This window comes from Chanodichthys erythropterus, chromosome 13, assembly GCF_024489055.1.
Source record: "Chanodichthys erythropterus isolate Z2021 chromosome 13, ASM2448905v1, whole genome shotgun sequence".
Classification (NCBI taxonomy): Eukaryota; Metazoa; Chordata; class Actinopteri; order Cypriniformes; family Xenocyprididae; genus Chanodichthys; species Chanodichthys erythropterus.
This window is the reverse complement of record NC_090233.1, coordinates 21,817,556-21,844,635: the sequence shown is the minus strand read 5'-3', so window position 1 is coordinate 21,844,635 and position 27,080 is coordinate 21,817,556. Positions and strand designations below refer to the sequence as shown.

Here is a 27,080-nt window from a genome sequence, read left to right as displayed (position 1 = left end):
AACTGCTCTTTCGTATTATTCAAAAAGCTTACTCTATACTTCCTACGCCTTCCCAACTGTACTTATGGAAAAAAATGGAACTGGCGCTGCGTTTGTTTCATAAGTAGAATTGGGAAGGCATAGGACATAGAGCATAAGCTTTTTGAAGCATACGAAAGTGCGGTTTTGGCGGAAGCACTTGGAAGGCAATCATTTGATTATATAAAGCATATACATTTACATTTTTTTTTAAAATGACCAATCGTTTCACTAGATAAGACCCTTATTCCTCATCTGGAATCGTTTAAAGCCTTTGAAGCTGCACTGAAACTGTAATTTTGACCTTCATTTCTTTTCGACTGAAGAAAGAAAGACATTAAGATCTTGGGTGACATGGGAGTGAGTAAATTATCAGGGAAATTTTATTTGAAAGTGAACTAATCCTTTAACACCATTGCTTGAGTCAGTGTAGCCGGTTTGTCAAACAAACCGAGCAATGTTTTGAAAGCACCACACAGCTAAAGTGGTTATACTTTTGACAACTGAACTTACAAGTGGTTTACTTATAATTGCCTTGCAGGTTAAACCAAGATAAGTGTGTATAGGTTAACACCAAAGAAAATTGCATCACCTTTTAAGCATTAAAGTTCAGACATGGTTGAATATTCAGTTCAGGTGATGTTTCTGGTTCACTGCCATCATTTTATTGTGCAGGCTGAAGGAGCATTTATTTATAGCATGCGTATGTGAATAGAAGTACAATGAGAGAGAAATAAAAGATAATTAGAATCAAGGTCTTAGATTATGTGCTGTCAATCATCTGTTATACATCCTGGAACAGTGATAGACTGATTTCTCTAAATGTAATTTCTTAAATAGACCTCCCTTGACTAAAAAAGCAAACTAATCGATCACATTTACTAATGCACATAAAGAACTGCATATTGCTGTCAGCACTTTTTACTCTGTGTATTTAGATATATGACAGTTAGTGCGGCCCCCAGATGACTTTGGGTGTGGTGTGCAGAAATACTTATCTAGTATTTGCAGGACTGCCTGTGTGCTTTTGCATGTGTCTATTATTAATATGCACACATGACTATATGTTCTCATATGCACATATATGTAAAATAACTTTCCCATGATGTGCATTGGGATCTTTCATTACCATAACTCCAGATTATAACTGAATTATTAAAATATTGTATTTCTTTTTTTGTCCAATCCCCCCATCTAGCACTCTCGCCTGGTCCAGCTTTGCCTATCCTTTCCCTTTTCTCTGTTTTCTTTCTATCCTTCTTCTCCTCTATTCCACACTGGGGAAAAGAAGATGAGTAGGTCTCCCACCCCTAAAGGGACTCCGGTCCAGCATAGTCCTGTAGACGGGGAATGTCTGGAGGGAGAAATGGTCCAGTCTCCCCAGCAGTCAACGCCGTCCAGCAGCCTCAAGAAACGTGTTTCCAGTCTCCTGCAAAGCCCTGTGAGTAAATGAAGTGTGCACTAATGAATGAAGCAAGTATATTTGCATTTGAGAAATGACACAGATTTGTGTTCATAGCCTTATGGCTTAAAAGAGCACAACGCTGATTGTCTACTTTTTCAGCAGCTTTGATTCCGGAAGGATTTTTCCCATTGATTTTCTCCATAGGGATTCAAGATCCCACCAACCACTGCTGAGATGAATCGCAAATTGATTCCGAGTAAAAATGTGTCTGAAAACCTGAACAAAAAGACAATATTAAAGCAGATTACATCATTATTAATAATGAAAATTAAGTTAATTTTAATATTCACTGTAAACAGTTGGCAAAACTCAAAAAAATTGAGGTGATCTGTCACATCAAATATTTTAAGTTAAGAAATTCAAAGTTTCGTACTCATACATTTTAATTGCTCTTAACTTTTAAATTTGTGATTAAGTTAATTCATACATTAAACTTAAAATTATCATGTAATCTCAATTTATATTTTTAGTAGTGGAAATTTAGCTATAATAAGCTAATTTAGCCTAATGCTAATTGGTAATATAATGCTTTGATAACATTAGCATAGCATAGCAATCACTGAAAGAATACGGCAATATAAAACATTTATGATACCTGTTCTCAAACTAAGCCCATGCTCCACTTGTAACCATGATCTTGCACAAAAAATACATTATATAATAAGTGTCATGGCAAAGCATAATGGGAAATAGAAATCTCAGCCCAGTTTCAGGTAAATTTAAGTTTGTCTGAATTAAAAGGCAAGGCAATTTATTTATTTATTTATTTATTTAAAAGAAACAAGTTCATAAAATTCAAAACAAATGAAACCATTCAGTTTACTTCAAATGTGATAATTTCGTGAACTCAAAAGAAAAAGAAAGTTCAGTTAATTTGATTGAATTAATTTGTTTATTAATTAATTAATTAATTTTGAGTGTTAGGGTTACAGTGTTATTTACATTTCAATAATAATATTAATATATGAATATATGAAATATTATTATTATTTGAAATTACTGGTAGTATTATTTGAAGAAACGTACTCTGTTTTCCTCATATATATTATATATTTTCATTACAACATTTGAGTCAGAGAAAAAAAAATCTGAACAGAAAGACAAAAATCAACTACTTAATTGAATCACAATAACTACAGTACGATAGAAAACTGCTGTTTGAAGTTCATTGAAGTGCATTCTAATATATAAGTAGTTTAACAGTGAATGGGATTTTTACTTTCAGAATCCTGCTTTTGCGCTCTAATGGGAATGATATGATAATGAGTGAGGTTGTAGAAGTGAACAGGCATTCAAGTGGCTGCTATAAGCTTTCAAAAAGCTCAGTGAAACAGCATATCTCCCATCCGCAGAGGACCCACATTGGTTTGCCTCCTTTTATTCGTCTGTTCTGTCCACCCTTTAATGTCCTGTCTCCAATCCCTATATGTCCTCTCTCCCCTTCCCCCTCATTAGGTTCCCAAAGATATGATTATCTCCACAGCTCAGATATAATCTGCCCTGAATCACCACTGACAGCTGCAGCTGGAGAGAGAGAGAGAGAGAGAGAGAGAGAGAGAGAGAGAGGGAGAGAAAGAGAGCAGGGGAGGAGAAAGCATAGATAGTGCAGGGAGTTTTAGGTGTTGGTTCAAAACAAAAAAAAACAAAAAAAAAACAAAAAACACTCAGAGTGGAGGGAACGTGTTGAATGAAGAACAGAACTGAAGAGCTCAACGTTCCATATGAGGATGATTAATTCTCTCTTTCTCTGTTGTGGACTGTACTGGAACCTGCAACTCAAATATTCTTCCTGCTGTTTGTTTCCGTATGTTCATAAATGTATTGTTTTATCTGGGCTTTATGTCTGTTATACTGTGTTTGTGTGTGACATTATGGTTGAAGCAGTGACAGTTGAATGCTTAATTTAAAACTTTTAAAACTCTTTCAGATTCTTGTTTGATTATTACAGTGCTTAAACTATATTGGTATTCCTCAAACATTCTTTTAATAAACTTTATTATAAACTCCTGACCTTCAGTGTTAAACATATGCAGTTAATTCAGCCTGAACCACTTAAAGCACACCATTCAAACTTTGTTTTGAAGATTTGTTCAGTTGTTTATTGTTAGTTTTTGTAAACATTACACTTTTTATGAACTTTAAGATTAAACGTTAAAAAGTATCAGTGTTAGTCTTCTATTGATTCAGCATAGAATTCAGTATTCAAAATTTAAACCGCATAATTGTAAGATTTGCTTAGTGAATTATTATGGGTTTCCTTCCTTACATCTTTTTGCATGCTTAACCATGATTGCTTAAGTTATTCTTGCATATATATATATATTTATATATATATATATATATATATATATATATATATATATATATATATATATATTACTCTGCAAAGATTGTCACAATATGTGTTGATTATTATATATATAAAAAAAGACTCTAAGCTCTAACGCAGAATGTAGAACCAATGCCTAAAAGCTAAACTTTTGAAACTTTCATACTGTTCTTTTGCTAGATTGCAAGCACTAGTACAATATTTTCTTCAGGAAATGTACAATTTTAAATTAAGTTTTTAACATTAATTATAGAATGTACACTGCCATTCAAAAGTGTGGGGTCAGTTATTTTTTAAAGAAATTAATAATTATATTCAAAAGTGACAGTAAAGACTTTTAAATTGCAATTGTAAATCGTAAATATTTAAAATGAATGTGGTACTTTTGAACATTCTATTCATCAAAGATTGCTGAAAAAAAAATTATTATGGTTTTCCCAAAAATAATAAGCAGCAGAACTGTTTTCAACATTGATAATAATAAGAAATGTTTCTTGAGCAGCAAATTAGAATATTAGAATGATTTCTGAAGGATCATGTGACACTGAAGACTGGAGTAATGCTGAAAATGTATTAAAAACTGCTAAAATATATTAAGTTATTTTAAATTGTAATTTTAAAATATTACTATTTTTACTGTTATTTTGACAGTGGACCATGCAAAAGATGCAAAAAGGGTTACCAATCACATTCTGTAATAATTTTTTTCCTGATAGGCTATACACTTTTTTACCTAAAACGCTGCATTTAAAAAAAAAAAAAATCATGGACATGTTATCAACCCATTTTCCTTTATTTGTGTGTACTAGTGCATTGTGTTGCTAAATGACTGAATCTTATTTGTGTGTGTTAGTCTTTTAGAGAGGAGCTGGATGTGTTGATTCAGGAGCAGATGAAGAAAGGAGGAAGTTCCTCCAATCTGTGGGCTCTCAGACAGATCGTGGACTTCATGGCCACTCACGGATCTCCGGCCGCCCTGCCCGTCGCTCCATCCAGTACGTAACACATGACGTAATTTAACTACACTCTTAAAAATAAAGGTTCTTTATTGGCATTGATGGTTCAATGAATGTCATGATTATTTCATAGGATTATGTCCTATGATTATTTCTGTGTTACAGTAATTCACATTATCAAAGAAGTACTGGGATAAAAGTTTACAGTTCGGATATAAACACTGATGTCTACAGTACCTGAAAGTACAAAACAATGCAATACAATGTTAATTTATAAAGCACATTTGAAAACAACCAAAGCTGACCAACGTTCTGTACAAAAGTTATATGTGACGTATCACAAAATAACATTCGCTTCAAATAAAGATTGTATCAATTACATCACACTAGGTGGCGACAAGTGACTGTTAACTCTTTCCCCGCCATTGAAGGATTTTTCTGGCTTTCTGTTTTTTCACTGTTATACGGTAGGGGGGGCGCTATTATATATTTTCTGAAAGAGCAGAGAATCTCTGGATCAAAACACATACAAAAAGGAGCAGAAACAAGCAATAAAGCATTAATTATGCATGTTGTAGTCTGAAAAAAATGCATTCAAAATATTGCTTTTTTTATGAAACTTACCCACATTCAAGTGTTGATATAAAAATATGCATGAACCTAGAATAAAACTGAGTTCTATTTGTTTAAAAGCAAATATTCTTTCGATAAATTGCATGTTCAGATATTCATACAGTAAAATATTCCAGGGGCCATTCAGTTTTTGTGAAAAATGCTGGCGATGACTGGCAACTTTAAAAAATAAAAATAAAAACCTGGCGGGGAAAGAGTTAAAAAAATGTCTTTGTGATTTAATCATTCATTCAAGAGATTTTTTTTTTCAAATATGCTGATTCATCCAGTAATGAAGCAAGTGAATGTCAGCAATCAACATTTTGGGCCCTATAATACACCCGGCACAATGCGACGCAAGGCGCAGCGCAAGTGTGTTTGCTAGTTTGCATCTGGCGCCGTTCGCATTTTCCCGTTGGGCGCCATGTCCTTAAATTAGTAAATGCATTTGCGCCAGTTAGTGTGCCCATGCTAACTAAAAAAGAGGTGTTGGTCTAAAAGGTGAAGAAAGGAGTTGGTCTTTTTTAGAGGTGCTGGTCTAAAAAAGAGGTGTGTTCAGGCGCATTGCTATTTTAAGGAGCTGAAAATAGACTGCGCCATAGACCAACTCAAACCTGGTCTAAAGTCTAAAGTCAATGGCGCAATATTTTTTTGTTAGAGCACATTGGTAAAAAAACTGCGCCTCTGGGCGCGTCCATAGTGCGCGGTGACTTTGCTTATTACACACAGGGATGCGCATCACACAAACATGCCAAATATTAAAAACAAAAGGATTACAGTGTAAAAGAATATTATTGTGTAGGCTACATAAATATAAAAATGTATGATAAATAGTCAATGGGTCTCATTCATGAAACATTCGTAAATATACGAGTAAATATGCGAGTGATTTGCGCGTAAAGAGACTTTCCGAAAACTCTCCTCCTGATTCACAAATACTTCGTAAACGTCAGAAGTGATAGTGAAATGTGTGTGTGTTAATGAATTCCAATCAGTCGTAAATGGGACGCGCGTGCACGCTCATTCTCAATTACCATAAATCCCGCCCATTAAATCCGACTGACAACTATATATGGGCATCATATTATGACACCAAATGAAGGATTTTGGCCATTTTATAGGAAACAAGTTCCATAGTTTGCCCAGCCCTATTGAAATCAATTCATTATTTGATTAAAATGCTCCGTTTTGCAGATGCTATAGTTGCGTTCACGCGGCCTCGTAATTCCTGTAGTTACAAGATTCTAGCTTGTAAAAAGCGTTCACGTCCTCGTAGAGTTCGTAATTACAGTTTGTAAGCTGGGAGTTTTCTGAAAGCTCCCACATGTAACATGTGGCCACTATACCACCTGACCGCTGAAGATTGATTTATTAGGCGTTGATAGTGGTGCCATGGAAACGCATAATTTCCAGTCCAAGGACCAAAAAGTACGTGAACAGCTCCGTATATAACGTCATTTCAAGATAGCGGTAAATACAAGGTGACGTGAATGCAGCTTATTACTGGCACTCACAACAAAAGTAAAAAGAAAAAACGTATGTAATTACTATATATAATATTTTTTCAAAATGCTGTGTAAATATGTACCTTATTAAGGTGAATTAAAATGCAGCCTTATTAATGAGCAAAACGTTCAGATGTTAAACGCACTATTTACGTGTGACTGGGAGCAGGTGTAGATTTCTTTCGTACCAACTAACATTTGGAAAATACATACGAATGAATCCGAAAATTTACGCCAGAACCACATTACACACGATTTACACAAAAATTCGTTCTGCTCTTGTTTCATGAATGAGACCCATTGCGTGTATTAGAATTAGGCTACCTATTTTCAATTCAGCCTATTACTACTTATAATGATGAACGAAATTGGCTAATTAATTGAACAATCGTGCCAATACACGCACATATATATATTAAATGACTCATCGCGCAGAGCTATTTGAAAGCCTGCATTTGCAAGCCCGCTTAAACTTCGCGCACGAGCAGATCGGTTTCTTCGCTTGAAAAGCGTTCAGCTTTTCCGCCAACAAATTCCGCCATGTAAATAGCAATCCGCCATGGCGCGAGCGCATCTCACTCTTAAAGGGAATGGGAGATGACACTCTGATTGGTTTATTGAACGTTACGCCCATTACTCATTAAGAGAATAGGGACAACCCATTTCAAAAATGCGCCCCGGCGCACGGACCGTTTTTCCGTCGTTAAAATAGCAAAAGTGGATTTTGACACGTCCTGAGTGCACCTGCGCCGTGCGCTTTACACGTTAAAATAGGGCCCTATGTCAGAACCTCTTTAAATTACATGTTATTGTTATGTTGTCTATTCAGAATCTTTGGAGAATCATGATCTCTATTTTAAACAAACAAACAAAAAATTGTGATTCTCAATTTATCCAGAATCATGCAGCTGTAATTTACATGATTAAAATGTAAATGTAAAAAATGGTTCTTTCAAAGGATTAGTTCACTTTCAAATTAAAATTTCCCCAAGCTTTACTCACCCTCAAGCCATCCTAGGTGTTTATGACTTTCTTCTTTCTGATGAACACAATTGGAGTAATAAATATCCTGATGCATCCAAGCTTGATAATGGCAGTGAACGGGAAACGAGTATAAAGCTCAAGAAAGTGCATCCATCCATCATAAACATATTCCACACGGCTCCTGGGGGGTTAATAAAGCGATGCGTTTGTGTAAGAAAACTATCCATATTTAACAAGTTACAAAGTAAAATATCTAGCTTCCGCCAGACCGCCTTCCTTATTCAACTTAGGAAGAAGGTGTAACTGATGTGACATCAGTTAGGCTTTCTTCCTAAGTTGAATAAGGAATGGATGCACTTTCTTGAGCTTCATACTCGTTATTTCCCATTCACTGCCATTTATAAAGCTTGGATGCATCAGGATATTTATTAATATATCTCCGATTGTGTTCATCAGAAAGAAGAAAGTCATATACACCTAGTATGGCTTGCGGGTGGCTTGCATATCATTCTTTTATTCAGACACATCAGTTTTAGTTTCAATCTTAATGAATTTATTTCAGACAGTGAATTCAGTAAAACTGAACTGCTCACAGTTTCTTTCATAAAAAGGCTGTTGGGCCACTTCAACTGTAGTAGACTAACTAGTGCTGCTCTTTTTACACAGTCTTCCATGACTAAGACTTTCATTGACACACACTTGAGCTGTTTCTCTTGTTCCTTATTCCTGTACAGCCGTTACCATGGTGACCCCCATTAATGATCTGCATGGATGGGAGCCGGGCTCCATGGTGAAGGGGGAGAGACTGATGCGCTGCAAGCTGGCTAGCGTACACCGTCTGGTGGATCTGTACGGTTGGGCCCAGCTGGCCAACACGTGCCTCACAGTAAGGAAACATGACCCATAAAGACTTCTGTCAGTAGGCCAAGGCTCCTGAAAAGTGCTCCCTGCACACTGATCAGACAACTTTTATCTAAGAGCTTAATTGATTAAACAGGCTGTAATGAAGGTTGAAAGTAAATGTGATTTATTCGATTGTTAAAACGTGCCCTACTGTTCAGAAGTTTGGGGTCTGAGATTATTATGCTCACCACGGCTGCATGTATATACAGTAAAAAAGTAATATTATTACAATTTAGAAGAACAGTTTTCTATTTTAATATAATTTAAAATGTATTCATGTCGAATTTTACTGTCACATGATCCTTTAGTGCTCAAGAAAAATCCACACTGAGACTTCTTGTCGCATTCAGCATTTATTTAAAATAAAAATCTTTTGTAACATTATAAATGTCTTTAATGTCACTTTCAATCAATTAAATGTATCGTTGCTGAATAAAAGTATACATTTCTTTTAAAAAAAAAATCTTACTGACCCTAAACTTTTGAATGCAGTGTATGTGTCTGCTTATTAACGGTTATATAACCTGTGCTTATGATAATAAAAAAAGTACACTCTAAAAAATGCTGGGTTAAAAACAACCCAAGTTGGGTTGAAAATGGACAAACCCAGCAGTTGGGTTGTTTTAACTCAGCGGTAGGGTTTAATGTTTGCCCAACCTGCTGGGTAGTTTTATTTAACTCAACTATTGTTTAAAAATTACTGTATTGTTTAATTAAAATTAACCTAAAGTATGTTGAAAATGAACATTTATTAATGTTCAATGAATAATTATTAAACAATAAAAAAATTATTAAATTGCTTATTAATAAACTATTAAACTATTAAATTTATATTAAATTTATATTAAAGCTTATTAATAAACATTCACCTTTTGTCTATTATTGTTGCCTCTAATTGCATCTGGTTTTTAATTTCCCAACTATTTTGGGTTCATTTTAAGCTAGCCATATAGCAATTTTTAAACAATAGTTGATTTAAATAAAACTACCCAGCAGGTTGGGCAAACATTTAACCCAACCGCTGGGTTAAAACAACCCAATCACTAGGTTTGTCCATTTTCAACCCAACTTGGGTTGTTTTTAACCCAGCATTTTTTAGAGTGTAAGCTCACATATAGTGCACTTATAATAACTGCACACAGCTTCCAGTCTATCACTTCTGGGGCACATTAAGCTGATTACTGAATACTGAATAAGCTTTGCTGCATTAACATTAGCATACTTATTCATGTCTCCTATCTCTCCTTCGCTCAGCCTATAGGGATTTGAGTGTTTTAAAAAGCCTATCCTAATCGGATGTGATTTTGTGATGTGGTAACAAGGTTACTGGTTTGATCTTCACAAGAAGTGTGAAAACCAAGACTCTTAAAGAGATAGTTCACTTCTGTCATTACTTGCCCTCATGTCATTTTAAACCCTTAGGACTTATTTTCTTTCATGGAACACAAAAAAAGATATTAAGCAGAATGCTGATGCTATTTCATTTCTAACAAGTTATTCAAATGTGATTAAAACATAACATGAAAAGTTAGGACTTGTCAGTCTAACTATAGCTTTGTGTGAAACACAGACAGAAATGTAAGTCAGTATCTCTGAAAATCTTATGAAAAGCTGTACCGGTTTTGTAGGACATGAGGATGAGTAAATGTCAGATTTTTTCATTCATGGGTTGAACTATCCCTTTAACCTAAGGTTGCTCCAGGGAGATTGTTCCTGTAAGTGTACTGTAAGTTGTTGCTTTGAATAAAATCGTCTCTTTCTTTCTGCAGATGCGTGTTAGTAAAGAACAGGAACATTTCCTCGTGTTGCCAAACGGTCTGACCTACGGGGAGGTGACTGCGTCGAGTCTGGTGAGAGACTGTCCAAGCGCACACACACACACACATACACACACACACCCTAAACTTGTTCCTCGTGTGTCCTGCAAGATGTCTCCTGATGATAGCGTTTCACTGTGCTAAAGCATTCAAATGAAGGTCACTAGAAAAAGGAGTGTCGTCTCAGTTTGTATTATTTGCTGATAAAAACTGAAAGATTCAGTGTGGTCAACATTTTTATGGACATATTTTGTACATTGTTGCAAAAATAAGTTATTAGAAATGGTTACTCATGAAAATATTTCTCGTGTCAATGCATGTGTACAAATTGTATCATAAATTGTGACTTGTAATGGAAAAATAAGAAAAAATGCAGTTCAAAGCTTTGGTCAACTGGGATAATTGGAGTAATGTATATATTTTATATATTATATTTATTTTTATACTTTATATTTATACATAATGGAATAGTAGAACATTATGTGCACATCCTGATTTTGCAGAGTTAGCCGCATTTCTGGTTCAACATATTTTGTTGATCTTGGAACAACATTCCTGTCCAAAAATGTAGTCCTAACCATATACCTACCCCTAAACCTACTGTAACCCTGCCCATAGCTTATCCCTAAAATCAGAGGGAAATGATGAATTGATGAATAAGCCTTAAAGGAACACTCCACTTTTTTTGAAAATAGGCTCATTTTCCAACTCCCCTAGAGTTAAACAGTTGAGTTTTACCGTTTTCGAATCCATTCAGCCGATCTCCAGTTCTGGCGGTACCACTTTTAGCATAGCTTAGCATAGTTCATTGAATCTGATTAGACCGTTAGCATCGCTCTTAAAAATGACCAAAGAGTTTTGATGTTTTTTCCTATTTAAAACTTGACTCTTCTGTAGTTACATCATGTACTAAGACTGGCGGAAAATAAAAAGTTGTGATTTTCTAGGCTGATATGGCTAGGAACTATACTCTCATTCAGGCGTAATAATCAAGGAACTTTGCTGCTGTATCATGGCTGCAGCAGTGCAATGATATTACGCAGCACCCGTGAGCCCCTGCTTGCACAGGGAACGTGCCTTGCAACCATGGAGACGTTTGTGAGAGACGCTGCGTAATATCATTGCACCTGCTGCAGCCATGATACGGCAGCAAAGTTCCTTGATTATTACGCCTGAATGAGAGTATAGTTGGAAAATGAGCCTATTTTCAAAAAAAGTGGAGTGTTCCTTTAACTTGACATAAACTGTCAACCGATTAGATTGGAAGGTTGTTCCAGGATCAACAAAGATGTTGATCCAGGAACATGTTGCAATGGCTGAAATCAGGTTCAGCAAATTATACAGTGGTATCTCATTTTTAAGATATGTTTCGAGAAAGGTCTTTCATAATGCCAACCAGTATGTTGATTCATTAGATTAATGCAATTTTAAAATGATCAGCAGATGGAAATTCAGTAATGTGATCAGATTTAGGATGATCTAAATGAATCACATTGAATTATTGTTTTTAAAGGATTTTTTCAGGTGTTCAAGTGAAAGCTTGATCAAACCATGTTCTCTCTATGATGTCCAGGTGAAGGTGAATATTCTCGGGGAGGTGGTAGAGAAAGGCAGCACTACTCTGGGAGTGGATCTCTCTGCGTTCAGCCTGCATTCTGCCATCTATTCTGCTCGACCGGACGTCCGCTGCCTGCTGCACCTCCACACTCCAGCCACAGCTGCGGTACGTCACATATTTGGCTACGAAAAGTCCCCATTGCTGAAACAGTAATGTACTGTGGAAGAAAAGGCCATTGTTTTCTAGAGTTTCTTGAGTCTCTGATCAAAAAGACATTTAAGCAAATATATTTAATAGTTATATATCTATCTATCTACACACAAATGACTAATATCTATTAATCTTTTAAATGTATTTCTATATTCTGAGGTCCTTCCACTGACCGCAAAAATATTTATTCCATTATTAATAGGAATTATTATTATTCTGATTATTTTAGAAGCATTGTTGAAGATACTTCATTCTGCATTCTCTCATTTCTCTTAAAGGGATAGTTCGCCCAAACATTCTGTCATTATTTACTCACCCTCAAGTTGTTCCAAACCTGTATAAATGTCTTTGTTCTGCTGAACACAAAGGAAGATATTTGGAAGAGTGTTTGTAACCAAGCAGATCTCCACCCCCATTGACTACCATAGTAGGGAAAAAAAATACTATGGCAGTCAATAGGGGACAAGATCTGCTTGGTTACAAATATCTTCTATATCTATCTATATTTATACAGGTTTGGAACAACTTGAGGGTGGGTAAATGATGACAGAATTTTCATTTTTGGGTGAACTATCTCTTTAATTGGTGCTCCACTATTAATCTTTCATGTAGGTATCAGCCATGAAGTGTGGCCTGCTACCGCTATCCCATGAGGCTTTGCTGGTGGGCGAGGTAGCTTATTATGACTATAATGGAGTAATGGAGGAAGAAGAGGACCGGGTGGAACTCCAGAAGAGCCTCGGGCCTACATGCAAGGTTAGATCCTACATTACAGAGACTCACCTCAGAACATGATGTTGTGAGGCCCGTAAGGTCGAAAAAGGGGTGATGAAATATTTGTGCACTGGGAAACATCTACCTGATTCTAATAGTTGTTATTGTACAGGTGTTGGTGTTGAGGAACCATGGAATCGTGGCACTGGGTGAGTCGGTGGAGGAGGCCTTTTACACAATCTACCACATCCAGACCGCCTGTCAAACACAGGTAGGCAAAAAAAAAAAAAATTCAGCCCTTCCCATGAGGGCAAAATATGGAAGAGTAGATTAGTGGGACAGTAGGACAGAGGGAGTGAGGGTGAAGAAAGAGAATACTAAGACAAGAGCCAGTGAAAGGGTGTGTGCAAGAGAACACGCAGAATAGTAATATTTGTAGTATAAATATGCATATTACTATATATATATATGTTTATGTTTTTGTTTATCATAATATAATTATTTATAGTAAATATACACCATATTTTAAAAAAGTGGTCAGTAAGTTTTTTTTTTATATATTATATATTTAAAAAGAAGTATTATGTTTCAAGGCTGCATTTATTTGATCAAAAATACTGTAAAAACAGTGAAATATTATTACAATTTAAAAGATAAGTTCTCTATTTTCAATATATTTTAAGACATCATTTATTCCTGTGATGACAAAGCAGAATTTTCAGCATCATTACTCCAGTTTTCAGTGTCACATGATCCTTTAGAAATCGTTTTAATGTGCTGATTTGGTGCTCTCAAACTGCTTAATATTTTGGTGGAAACCATGGTACATTTTATTCTCAATATTGTTTAATTAATAGAAATATCAAAAGAACAGCATTTATTTGAAATAGAAATCTTTTGAAATAGAAATGTATTCTTTATATTCTATATTTCTGTCCATTTTAAACAAATTTAAGTATTCATTTCCTTTCTTTTTACTGACCCCAAATTTTTGAACTGTAGTGTAAATATTTATAGTAAATTTAAATTTTTTTAGTTTTTCCAGTTTTTGCTTTGCTATACATTTCATCAGCTACATATAATGCTCTGTGAGTGATTTGTGTACAGTAAAAATGGCCATGTATTTGGCCATTCACGCAGAACGCATTTTTGCGGTCAGTCAAGCAAGAGACGCGTTTTTTGTTGAACCTATTTTAACTTGAGCGACCATGTTTTTAGAATGCCGCGTCATGCACGAGATGCTGCAAAAGACAAGAGACACAAGCACACCGATCAAACGTCTGTCTTAGCTTGTGTTTACATTGAAAAACAATGGAAAAGTAGCACAGTGGAATGCAAAAATGTGTTCTGTGTGAATTGCCCCTAAAACATCTACTAATACCAATGAAAGTAGGGGGTGGTAGAGAAAGGCAGCACTACTCTGGGAGTGGATCCCTGCAAAGACAATAAAAAGGATTGTGAAGACTGAAAAAAGTGCACAGGGTTGAGAATAGCTGTATTGTTAGCTGTGCAGTGTAACTTCAGAATGCTGTTTGTCCACACTGAGTCATGCTGCAGTCTTGTTCTGTCCTGGCAGGTGGCAGCACTGTGCAGCGCTGGAGGGGAACAAAACCTAATCATGCTGGACCGCAACATTCACAGGCCCGTCTCCACAGGCACTGTGGGTTGGGCTGGATCCACCTTCGGCCCCATGCACAAGAGCAGGCTGGGAGAACATGAGTTTGAAGCGTTGATGAGGACGCTGGACAATCTGGTAAGTTGATTTCAATTGATAAAGGATTCAGTCTCTCTAAACCCCCCCTTTTCAGAGAGCATGCTCTGCTCTGATTGGTCAGATGGCCCAGTATGTTGTGATTGGTCTACGGTCATTACCATATCTGAATTTCAGCTCTGGAGGCACTTGATACAGTGATTTTCGCAGCACAGAAAACAGTACATTATTGGCATGATTGTGTTTATTGCGATTTTATGTGCAGCTGAGAGTTATGAAGTCAGAACTGCATGATATAAAGACTTTTCTCACAATTGCAAGTTTTCGGAGGAAAAAAGGCAGAATTGTGAGATAAAAAGTCCTACCTTTTACCTTTTTTTTTCATTACGGAAACAATCTTCCATATACTGTAGACCAGAGCAATTTACCTAATTGTAATTGTATTGCCATTAGACTTGACTTTAGAACATTTGATCATCATTCTACAGGGTTACCGTACAGGATACGCCTACCGTTTCCCAGTGCTGTTGGAGCGCTCCAGAACCAGAAGAGAGGTGGAGGTACCTGCCACCGTCACGTCATTTTCTTTTCATGAGGATGGGGTTCAACCCCACCCCCGTCTCCATCCCCACACCCAGAGACAACAGCAGAAGACTAGATGGCTGAACACCCCAAATGTCTATCAGAAAGTCAACCAGGACCAGGCCAGTCCGGGACATCGGACTACGGTGAGAGAGATTTTATAGAACTGGTGTAAGCTTTATATAACTTGAGTATCCAAAATTTCTATTCTAATAATGAGTTCTGAGCTTTAATTATTAGTACTGACTGCCAAGTCTTGTACATACTTAGAGTTAGAGATTCAGACAATACTAATAACTAGCCTGAGTATTAAATTTTGGCATGTAACTCATGCAACACTCCTCAAAATGTGTGACCTAAGTTGACCAGACTTCTGATATTGAAACAAGGAACATTTCCTAGTAAAGTTGTCAAAATATCATTTGAAATCTAACTTATCTATGAATTAAAAAATGGGGACAATACATTTAACTATTTTTACTAATGCAATGTTTGTGTTTTTTAATTGTCGGGTGATGATAGCGGGTCAAACAAACCATAACTGATTTTAATACAATTTATCAAAATCACTCTATGAAAAATAGAAAATGGTAACCATTGCAAATAGCAAAGCAGTATTATATTTTAATACAATTATGTCTTTGCAAAAATAAAAATATGAGAGCATATGAGAAATAAAACTGTATTTAATAAATATTTGTATTCATTTTCTAATTGTTTTATATTTTCATTTTTACAAACTGAATATACTGTACACAGTTATTACAGTTTTTTTTTTTAACTTTTCAAATGTTATTTTATGTTTGTGCTTTTGGACATGGATCTTTACTTTCCCTAATTAGACTTATTATTTTGCATTATAGGCTCATCTTTGATGACTGATGATCATAGTGGTCTGCTTTCATCCATGTTAAGTTCTTCACTGCTAAAGTATCAGCATAATCAGTAATCAGTGTAGCTTGCAGCGTATTGTAATAATCAGAGTAGTTTTGTCTTCTGAAAATGAATTGAAAATGTGAATGACTAAGTCAGAGAGTGTGTTGCAGTTCAGAAATAGTCTGACTGTGAATCATAGGATATTATTGGTAGAATAATGGCGTATTCGTTTCATCACTGTGATTGGACTACAGTTTCGCTGTCTCTTCTACCACCATGCTACACCCACCTCCCTTTCTGCTTCTCTGCAATGCAGGGGAGATATTTTATTGTCATAAATCACACTGCAGTGCTTGCACTGCCCTCTGCTGGTTTCTTTTGGACCTGTTACAGATTTCCCTTATATTGTCTCTCTCAGTTATCTTTTTAACATCAGGCTGGAATGATTGGCAGGAATGATTGGCATGCTTTCAATCGAGCAGCTGAATTCATACTCTGTTGATTTCTTCTTTTTTAGTGGCAGAAGGCAGAGGAAATTGCACAGGCTAGTGGACGGGCCATTAAGATTGAGAATCCAAACCAGTTTGTTCCTCTGTTCACCAACCCACAGGAGGTGCTTGAGACTAGAAATAAGGTACAGTAAGCTTTGTCTGTCATTGGGTTTAAATTTTTGGGTTTAAAACGCATCATTACTCCAGTCTTCAGTGTCACATGATCCTTCAGACATCATTCTAATATGCTGATTTGCTGCTCAAGAAACTTTTCTCATTATTACCAGTGTTGAAAACAGTTGTGCTGCTTAATATTTTTGCATAAACTGTGATACATTTCTGCAATACTCAGAGACCAGTAGGTGGAGAAAGATAGTATAAATAGGATACTGATGACTAAGATTTCAGAGTGAAGTGTGCTAGTTTTGCTCATTACAATGGCCATTGTCTCTTAATGGATCGTGCTTACAAATTATTCAGCATGTATCATTTTTTTCAAGAAAAAATACATATTTTATCATAATCAGTTACTATCATTTTTTGTTGTTGCATGACCATTCAAACTGCCAACAGAACTGAGAGCAGATTTCAATATTATGGCAGAGAATTGCAGTCTCACCAATAGTGCGAGACAGAGTGTTTGTAGTGACAGAAGTTTTGCAACATGTAGTTTCAGTTTCACCATCAGGACCAAGATGGCGGTGAAGGGAGGAGGGAATAGTCACAGGGAGAGGAGAATAATCGCAGAGAGAAAAAGACAAGAAGAGAAGAAATGGACGATGATTGGTCAGACAAAGGCAAAACATAATTAAAGTTTAATGAATAGAAAGTTCAAAAACACAGCATTTATTTGAATTAGACTTTTTTTTAACAATGTAACTGTCCAGACTTTTGAACAGTAGTGAAATTCAAATTAAGCTCTTATTGTATTTATTATTGTATTAAAGGGATAGTTCACCCAAAAATTAAATTATCCAATGATTTACTCACCCTCAAGCCATCCAAGGTGTATATCTTCTTTCAGACGAACACATTTGGAGTTATATTAAAATATATCCTGGCTCTTCCGAGCTTTATAATGGCAGTGAATTAGGTGTTGTGTTTTGAAGCCCAAAAAAGTGCATACATCCATCATAAAAGTAATCCACACAGCTCCAGGGGGTTAATAAGGCCTTCTGCGTTTTGTAAGAAAAATATCCATATTTAAAACTTGCAGACAGCCGTACACATTGATTTACGCCAAAAGAGTAACCTCTGCAACAAATTCAAGCTCCTGTTCTCTTATATCGAAATCCTCTAACATTTCTCTTTAAATATTCTCATTTTAGACTTCTAGCTCTTGACCGGTGTTTTGTTTTGCTCTATCCTCTCCGCTTCCGCGTTTGTCAGTGCATCATGCATTGGGTCAGGGGTTACTCTTCCACCATGAATCAATGCATATGGCTGTCTGCCATTTATAAAGTTTTAAATATGGATATTTTTCTTACAAAAACCCATTGCTTCGCTTCAGAAGGCCTTTATTAACCCCCCGGAGCCATGTGGATTACTTTTATGGTGGATGGATGCACTTTTTTGGGCTTCAAAATACAATGCGCCATTCACTAGCATTATCAGGCTTAGAAGAGCCTTGATATTTTTTAATACAACTTTAATTGTGTTCGTCTGAAAGAAGATAGTCGTATACACCTAGGATGGCTTGAGGGTGGGTAAATCATGGGATAATTTCATTTTGGGTGAACTATCCCTTTAAGTACATTTCCATATATAATATTTAAATTAATATGCATTAATTAGATGCTTAAAAGAAAGCCAAACATTGATTAGTAGTATCAATGAAGGAGTGTAACTGGACTTATGCATAGCAGAGAGCAGCAAATACTTTATAAGATGATAAATAACTTTTTTAGACTATAAAATACTACCTTACATCATAATTTTATAAAGAAAGTTTATGATAAATAAACTTAGAATAGATGTTTAGTTGTTAGTAGTTGTTTAGTTTAGGTGACATTCAGTTTGGAAGAAAAATAAAAAAATGATACAGAAACAAGACTACAATATATATGCACAAAAAGAGAATATGTCAAGTACGTCTTATTGCAGCTATGTCTACATAGCACAAAATACACTAGAAAGCTTAGGGTGATTGATTTTATTTTATTTTATTATTTATATTTCAGATAAGGGAGCAGAATCGTCAGGACATGAAAACAGCTGGACCCCAGTCTCAAGTGTTAGCCAGCGTCATCACAGACAACAGTCCACCGGTAGGATCACAGAGTTCAGTTCACCCAAATTCAGTTCATATATACTCAAAACAAGATAATATATAATAATACACTTAAAACAATTAAAACATATCCCCTATTCTCCTACAATTGGTTTACATGCATCCAAGGGCAAAAAACGTTTTAATTTTCTCATTATATATATGTAGCCTACATCGCAGCATCACATCTTTTCTCACAGTGTCTGAAACTGTTCAATAAAGGATTAAGGGTGCGTTCACACTTGTAGTTCGGTTCGTTTGGTTCATTTGGTCCGGACCAAAGAAGAAAAAAAAACTTTTAGTCCCGGTCCGATTAGCGTTCAGATTGGCAATTTTATCACCGAACCAAAAGATATATCGAACCTTAAGGCATAGGGATACATTCACAACGTGATTTGTCGGATTTTATGACGTTTTGCCTATTTTGAGACGGAACTTACCGAACATCCAAAACAATGCGGTGTGCTGAGGTAAATGCGCTCGTTGTGTGTGCGTAGCTTGCATGTGATGGTATTTTGGCCAGCTGGGAACTAGTGAAGAGCTTGTAAAATTTGTAAAGTAGTCAAAACAGCGGCAGGAATCCATCCGTCACACACACAAACGATCTGCTGCATGGAGACGCACGTCTGATGCCTGTTATGGGCAAACTCACGACTATGACAAGAAAAACCGACATGCTTGAAGATTCTTTCCATTTTAGGGTCTCAACTTCCTTTTTGGTTCGTTTACATGTATTTGGTCCGTGTTGCGTTCATATATCATTTGAACCGCACCAGAGTTCGTTTGGAAGCGGACCGAGACCCATCTTTTCAGCGGTCTCGGTCCGCTTGTTTGGTGCGCACCAGGGTTCGGATGGCAGCGTTCACATATGTTCAAATGAACCGCACTAACCGAGCAAACCCCTCCTTTTCAAGAGCTTCCTATGCTCTTATTGGTCAGATGACCCAGTCTTTTGTGATTGGTCTACCTACTTAAAGCGCATGTCAGAAAATAAACGGCTAGTTCCATACCTAAATTTCAGCTCTGAAAGCTTCCTCAGCACTTGATACACACTGATACGACAGTAACAATGGCGTATCATTTCAAGCACTAGTACTTTTTGGAAGTGCATGCAATGTGGATTTGCTTTCACAGTGCAGAAAACAGCGACTTCTTAACTCTTACAGGCCTCAGCTACAACTACATTGTTTGAGGGCGGGTCAAAGTAGACGTTCACAGGTAGCCATTGAAGACCATAGGCGGGCATTATGCAATTTTTTTTTTTTACAAAACAACCTAGGTTCATGCAGGAAGTAATGCTGTCTTCATGTGCTATCGGAATTATCATAAATACATATTTCCTAGTCCAAATTGGACATGAACCCTCTGAAATCATTTTGATACCTAACTTTTTCAATTTCATGGTGGAGGGGACAACAATTGCTGCTGTGACTGGTATTCTTTATTAGTTTTTTCCACAATAGCCACATTACATTGTCTTGTTGTTAAAATAGTGCATATTTACATATATGAATAACCATTTGAAGCATATTGTAGCCTATATTTTATACACGGTGAAAGCATGTATTTTACAGAAATTCCAAAATCGTCAGCAAGCTGACTATCTAGATAGTGCGATTAATGTTTATGTGGTTATCAATGAATGGAACGCTATATTTCATTAAAAATTTAATATCTTCAATACATTATGGCTTTAATAAGATTTCCCCAAGAAATATTCAAAAATAAACTTGGTGTCCTCCATGATTCTTATTCTGTCTGAGAACAAAGCACTTGAACTCACCAAGCTTGTAATTACGACTTCAGAAGTGGGTAGGAAATTTCCGATAGCATGTGGAGGCAGCTGGAATTACTGACGACTCATTTCAGGCAGTTCAGAATCGGTTCTTTCTTTTGGGAGACAATAACTCCATTAATCATGCACTTTGATCTTTGAAACACAAACAGCTAGACTACATGAAAGATAATATCCAAAAAAGCATAATAGGAGCACTTTAAAACAAGATTAATCTAATAAGAAGGAAAATGTGTTTTCAGAGAATTTATCTTGAATTAGATTTGTTTTTCTTTTGTCAAATAGTTTTTCTACTTTAAGTATAAATCTAAAAAATGTAGTGGATGTTTAGATATTTTTTTACTGGAAAACAAGAAAAACTAAGAAATTATTATATTTTTTTGTAGTGTAGACTTAAAGTACAAAAAAAAAAAAAAAAAAAAAATAAATATATATATATATATATATATATATATATATATATATATATATAAAATTGTTCAAGGCAGTTCTGTTTAATAAAATACATATTTTAATCCTTAATGACTAATGAGCACTTTTCATTGATCAGAATCCATTTCTAAATACTTTTTGTTGTGAGCATGTGTTCATTATGTGAACATGATTGTTCTGCTTCCAGTCTCCAGAGACTGTTGAGCCCCCAGTTCCACCGGAACCGGAGACTCCGAATCCCTTCAATGAGCTGACGGATCAGGAGCTGGAGGAATACCGCAAGGAGGTTCAACGCAAACAACACGGCCAGGACGGTACGAGCTGATAGTGTCTTAACAAGACTTAAGCAGTGTAGTTTAGTCCCACATTTTCTTATTGTAACCTATTGATTTCTGACCTAAGTATTGATGTTTCATTGATTTTCTCACTGGATTAAAGAAGAGAATTCAATAAACCTCCTGACTTATACAGTAGGTTATCCTGACTTACACATCCTTAGACAAATATTTACTTGGTGTCACTGCTACTGAATACCAACGCTTTGCTTTTTATTTTATTATCCCTTCTTAAGAATGAACGTTTGGAGTGATATATATTTTTTAATTAAGGAAATACAGAATGCATGTATTTAATACTTTGAAGTGTGCCTTGAAAATAAATGAATTAAAGTTTTTGAATTTCAGTATCTTTCCAGAAACTGCTAACTTGAGGTTTTGTGTCCCAACATCATTTCTTCATGGTTCAGCACCTGAGCACTGATCTTTTTCCACTGTGTCATGTCTGACAAACCTTCATACACACACTAAAATCTAAGAACACCTTTACAGTTACTACCATTGTTGGGGATGTTACTTGTCCACTACAAACTATCAATGATTTAAAGTAGTTAAACTATAGTTTAGATGGTTAAGCAGGTTACATCAGTAAGTAGCATCTACACTACTGTTCAAAAGTTTGGGGTCAGTAAAGTATCATTTTTGTTGTTTTTGAAGTCCCACCAAAGCTGCATTTATTTGATCAAAAATACAGTAAAAACTGTAATATTGTAAAATATTATTACAAAAGACTCCAGTTTTCAGTGTCACATGATCCTTCAGAAATCATTCTATTATGCTTATTTTGTGCTCAAGAAATTTTTTTATTCCTTCCTTCCTTCCAGGATTTATTGATAAAAAGAACAGCATTTATTTAAAATAGAAATATTTTGTAACATTATAAATGTCTTTACCGTCACTTTTTATCCTTTGCTGAATAAAAATATTATTTTACTGTCCCCAAACATTTGAAGGGTACTGTGTATGTGTGTGTGTATATATATATATATATGGTACAAAAATGAGGATCTTTAAACAATTGTATTAAATACAAATTTACACCTTATAAACACTTAAAGCAGCATTTAACTGTATATTTATTATTTATTAGTTATATAGTTATTAATTTAGCAGCATCGCTATTTTTAATAAATGACTCCTCAACACTGGGTATTACTCACTCTGCACCTCCTCCTTATCTCCCTCTATTTCTGTTTCCTCTCCTTTTCTTCCCCCTAACCTAAAGGTGTGGAGGAGGTGGTGAATGACACGGGGACTTCCCCGACTACCTCCCCCATAAAGACTCCACCGTCAGGTGAGACCCGGTGGTGCTTCACCTCACACCTGTGCATGTGAACATGACACTGCTGAAACACCTGCTATGGTCCCACATGCTGATCTGTGTGTTGCATCATCATCTTCTGGTTGACAACCCCTGTTACTAAAAGCTAAATAAAATGTAGTGTTTGTTTGTTTCGGTAACACTTTACAATAAGGTATGATTAGTTAACCTTAGTTAATGCATCAGTAACTAACAATGAGCAATACATTTGTTACAGTATTCATTAATCTTCGTTTATGTTAGTTAATAATAATACTACAGATCTTCTTAAGGTCCATTAAATAATATTAACAGAAACAACTTTTGATTTGAATAATGTATTAGTAAATGTTGAAATAAATAATAATAATAAATGCTTTAGAAGTATTTGTCATTATTAATGCTAACTAATGTAGTTAACAAATGGAACCTTATTGTAAAGTGTTACAGTTATTCTCCATATGCCCTCAAGTAGATTTGTTTATTTTATAATCTGATATCAATACATAATGATCTTAAAGGAATAGTTTACCCAGAAATGACTATTCTGTCATGTTGTTCCATGTGCATAAATTGCTAACACTTTACAAAAAGGTTTAATTTGTTAACATTGGTTAATCACATTAATTAACATGAACTAACAATGAACAATACAGCATTTATTAATTTTAGTGTTAATCTCAGCATTGACATTATATTTTTAAGATAAAAGTTGTAACTGTTAACATAGCTAATGCAATATGAACTAACATGAACATTTTAACTAACTAACATTAACTGTGTTAACCATGTTATGTTAACTAAAATTAAGAAGGTTTAATAAATGTTGTAAACATATTGTTAGTTCATGTTAGTTAATGCATTAATGATAAAGTTAGTAAAATGGCTTCACAAACAAAATTGATTAGGAATTGTGGGAATTGATTGGATGGTTGTGGGTTGCTATTAGTGGATCTCACGTGAGTGACAGGTTGTCCCGCCCTCACGGCAGTAAACACGTCGTCAGAGAATTTTGATTAAAGATTTCAAGGGCTCATTGATTTTTAAAAATAATGTGTACGGATAAATTATTTATAATAAAAATTGCAATATTGCACAAAAAAAAAAGAAGAATTGTCAATTTTGATTTAATTGTTACTTTAACAAATGAGACCATATTGTAAAGTGTTACCCATATACTGGTATTTTCAATTAAATTTTTTTTGAAGAATCTAAGAATAACAGGAATGACATGAGAATGAACAGATTCTCTTTTGGGTGAATGATGCCTTTAAAAGGTTAGTTCATCCAAAAATAAAAATTCTGTCATTAATTACTGACCTTAATTTCATTCCAATACCGTAAGACCTTCATTCATCTTTGGAAAACAAATTAAGATATTTTTGATGAAATCCAAGGGTTTCTGAACCACACATAGGCAGCAACTTCATTGAACCTTTCAAGGTCCAGAAAGATAGTAAAGACATTGTTAAAATAGTCAACATGACTGCAGTGGTTCAACCTTAATGTTATGAAGGGACGAGAATACTTTTTGTGCGCAAAAACAAAATAAAAATAATGACTATTCAACATTTTTTCTCTTCTATGTCAGTCTCCTACGCTGTTGACATAGTGAACGCAGTGCAGCACTTCCATGTTTACGTCCAAACTTCGGCTCAGTATTGGCCGACGCTGTACATGTGAGCAGCACGACATATGTGTGTGATGCTGATGCAGGAGCAGGCCAACAATGAGTCAGCGTTCTGACGTAGAACCCAGAATCGCTGCACTGCGTCAACAGCGTAGAAGACTGACATAGAAGAGAAAAAAATTGTTTAATAAAGTCGTTATTTTTGTTTTGTTTTTGCACACAAAAAGTATTCTCATCGCTTCATAACATTAAGGTTGAACCACTGTAGTCACATGGACTATTTTAACGATGTTTTTACTACATTTCTGGACCTCAGAATTTGCAATGACGTTGCTGCCAATGTGTGGTTCAGAAATCCCTTGGATTTCATCAAAAATTTCTTAATTTGTGTTCCAAAGATGAAGATCTTACAGGTTTGGGGTGACATGAGGGTGAGGGTGAACTAACCCTTTAACTGGGAGGGTAATGTACAGTAACATGGGATGTCTGTATTCAAGTCTGTGTCAGTGTTTTCATTTGTTTATATGTGACATTTTCAGCTCTGTACTGTGGCCTCCATCTGTCTTCACACCTTGTCTGTCTGTCTGTCTCTGTCCTTGTATTATAATTTGTAGGACAATCGTTTGGTACTGAGATCTTGTCTCACTAGTGAGTATATAGAAAGACATTGCACACAACTTGAACGAGCATGTTGACCAAAACTGTAATGTCATAGCAGCTGCTTCTGTGCCATGGTTTAACCTCTAAACATCCTAACAACTGCTTAACTGCTTTGTTTTTTCTTTTCTTTATTATTTTTACTGTACTATTTCTTTTCCATTTTTATTTCAATTGCATTCGCATTCAGATGGGAAAACCACAGATGCTGTGCAGAACGATAAAGGTGATGAGAAGAAACAGCAGGAGGAGCTAGAAAAACAAATGAAGGCTCTGTCCACCACTGACACTTCAGAAACCACACCCTCGGCTCCGCCCACTGCTCCGCCCAACAAGCCTGCAGGCAACACCCCAGAGGGCTCACCTTCCAAATCTCCTTCAAAGAAAAAAAAGAAGTTCAAGGCCCCCTGTTTCTTAAAGAAAAGCAAGAAACAGAAAGAGAAAACAGAAGCTTGAACGTTCTCAAAGTGTTCTTCACTAATACTTACAAACACATCTTCACATCCACTGTGTATCCGTCTACTGATCTTTACATGCCATACGAGTTTTTGATTATGGTTTTGTGACTTGAAACATGTTTTCGGTACACTCTGTCCACGCCGATGCAAATTTCACAATGCTTCACTAATGCACACTGAATATGACCCTTCCCCTTGCTTTAAAATGAATTGCACTTAGTACACGCATAGAAAAAAAGAATGTGGCATTGAGTAAGCATTGATTGTTCATGTCTATCGATTCTGATTGTTGCTCATTATCATGTTTATATAATTACGTGTGGCATAACTGTTGACTAAAATCTTTTTTTAACTACCATAAACATCCTCACTTTATTAATAGCAGGGATAAACTAACTGAAAATGTACCATTCACTGGAAATCATGATCGCAGTAGCTTGCAAACAATACATGTCAAAAGGCCAAAATAAGCAAGATCATGGCTTGTTGCTGCAAAGAAAACCAACTGTAAATGCACGACTTTATTCCACTTGTTTTTTTATTGGTATTATTTATTATCTTTATTTTGTATGTATGTATGCTGGACACTTTGTTGCAGTTGTAATTATTTTTATGATCAGTCTCGGTTATTTAAATGCATTTGTGTGTATATTAGCTGGTTTATAAACTTGATTCCATGTCAATATTAGAATGTAAAATGCTAGGATTGGATGAACCATTCATTAAAGATCACATTCCTGTAAAGTTGTTGTAGTCTGTCTTTGGGGTGGATTTCGAAACAAGACTTAGGGATAGTTCACCCAAAAATAAAATTCAGTCATTAATTACTCACCCTTGTGTTCTTTTCCAAACCCTAAGACTTGTGTTCATCTTTGGAATTACGTTTTTCTTCCTTTCTTTCTTTCTTTCTTTCTTTCTTTCTTTCTTTATTTTTGCGTGAACTAACTCTTTATTGTGTATTGTAGACATTCTAGTCATTTTCAAGTACAAACATGTTGCAAAAAGTTTATATTTCATGTTAATGTATCTCAGAAGTATTTAACTGAAAACAGATATGCAAATATATACATTTTCTTTTCACATTCCAACTACAACCCGAATTCGGAAAAGTTGGGACGTTTTTTAAATTTGAATAAAATGAAAACTAAATGACTTTCAGATAACATGATCCAATATTTTATTCACAATAGAACATAGATAACAAATGTTTAAACTGAGAAATTTTACAATTTTATGCACAAAATGAGCTCATTTCAAATTAGATGCCTGCTACAGGTCTCAAAATAGTTGGGACGGGGGCATATTTACCATGGTGTAGCATGTCCTCTTCTTTTCAAAACAGTGTGAAGATGTCTGGGCATTTCTGGAGTTTTGGTGTTGGAATTTGGTCCCATTTTTCCCTGATATAGGTTTCCAGCTGCTGAAGAGTTTGTGGTTTTCTGACGTTTTTCATTTAATGTTGCTCCAAAACCT

General features: G+C 35.5%; 1 protein-coding gene across 3 annotated transcripts; it reads left to right on the top strand.

Annotated features, from left to right (window-relative positions):
• Positions 1-1,309: 1,309 nt before the first annotated feature.
• On the top strand, positions 1,310-26,226 carry add2 (adducin 2 (beta)). 3 transcript variants are annotated; one of them, XM_067406211.1, is made up of 15 exons: positions 1,310-1,459; positions 4,666-4,807; positions 8,604-8,755; positions 10,542-10,622; positions 12,163-12,312; positions 12,970-13,113; positions 13,244-13,342; positions 14,648-14,824; positions 15,271-15,510; positions 16,758-16,874; positions 18,912-18,998; positions 21,415-21,541; positions 22,788-22,856; positions 25,107-25,140; positions 25,340-25,467. In XM_067406211.1, coding segments are annotated over exons 1-15 (1,770 nt in total). In that variant the 3' UTR covers positions 25,341-25,467. The 3 variants fall into 3 exon arrangements, with proteins under 3 accessions (XP_067262312.1, XP_067262310.1, XP_067262311.1); XM_067406209.1 differs by lacking the exon at positions 25,107-25,140 and having other exon boundaries at positions 25,340-26,226; XM_067406210.1 differs by lacking the exons at positions 1,310-1,459; positions 25,107-25,140 and adding an exon at positions 3,137-3,287 and having other exon boundaries at positions 25,340-26,226.
• Positions 26,227-27,080: the final 854 nt, after the last annotated feature.

What these genes read in the sequence shown, in the direction of transcription:
- add2 (XM_067406209.1), top strand. Translation starts at nt 1,310, where the DNA reads ATGAGTAGGTCTCCCACCCCTAAAGGGACTCCGGTCCAGCATAGTCCT. An exon ending in TGAGGACGCTGGACAATCTG is followed by an intron (nt 14,825 to 15,270) that starts GTAAGTTGATTT and finishes ATCATTCTACAG; the next exon opens with GGTTACCGTACAGGATACGC. An exon ending in TCACAGACAACAGTCCACCG is followed by an intron (nt 18,999 to 21,414) that starts GTAGGATCACAG and finishes TTCTGCTTCCAG; the next exon opens with TCTCCAGAGACTGTTGAGCC.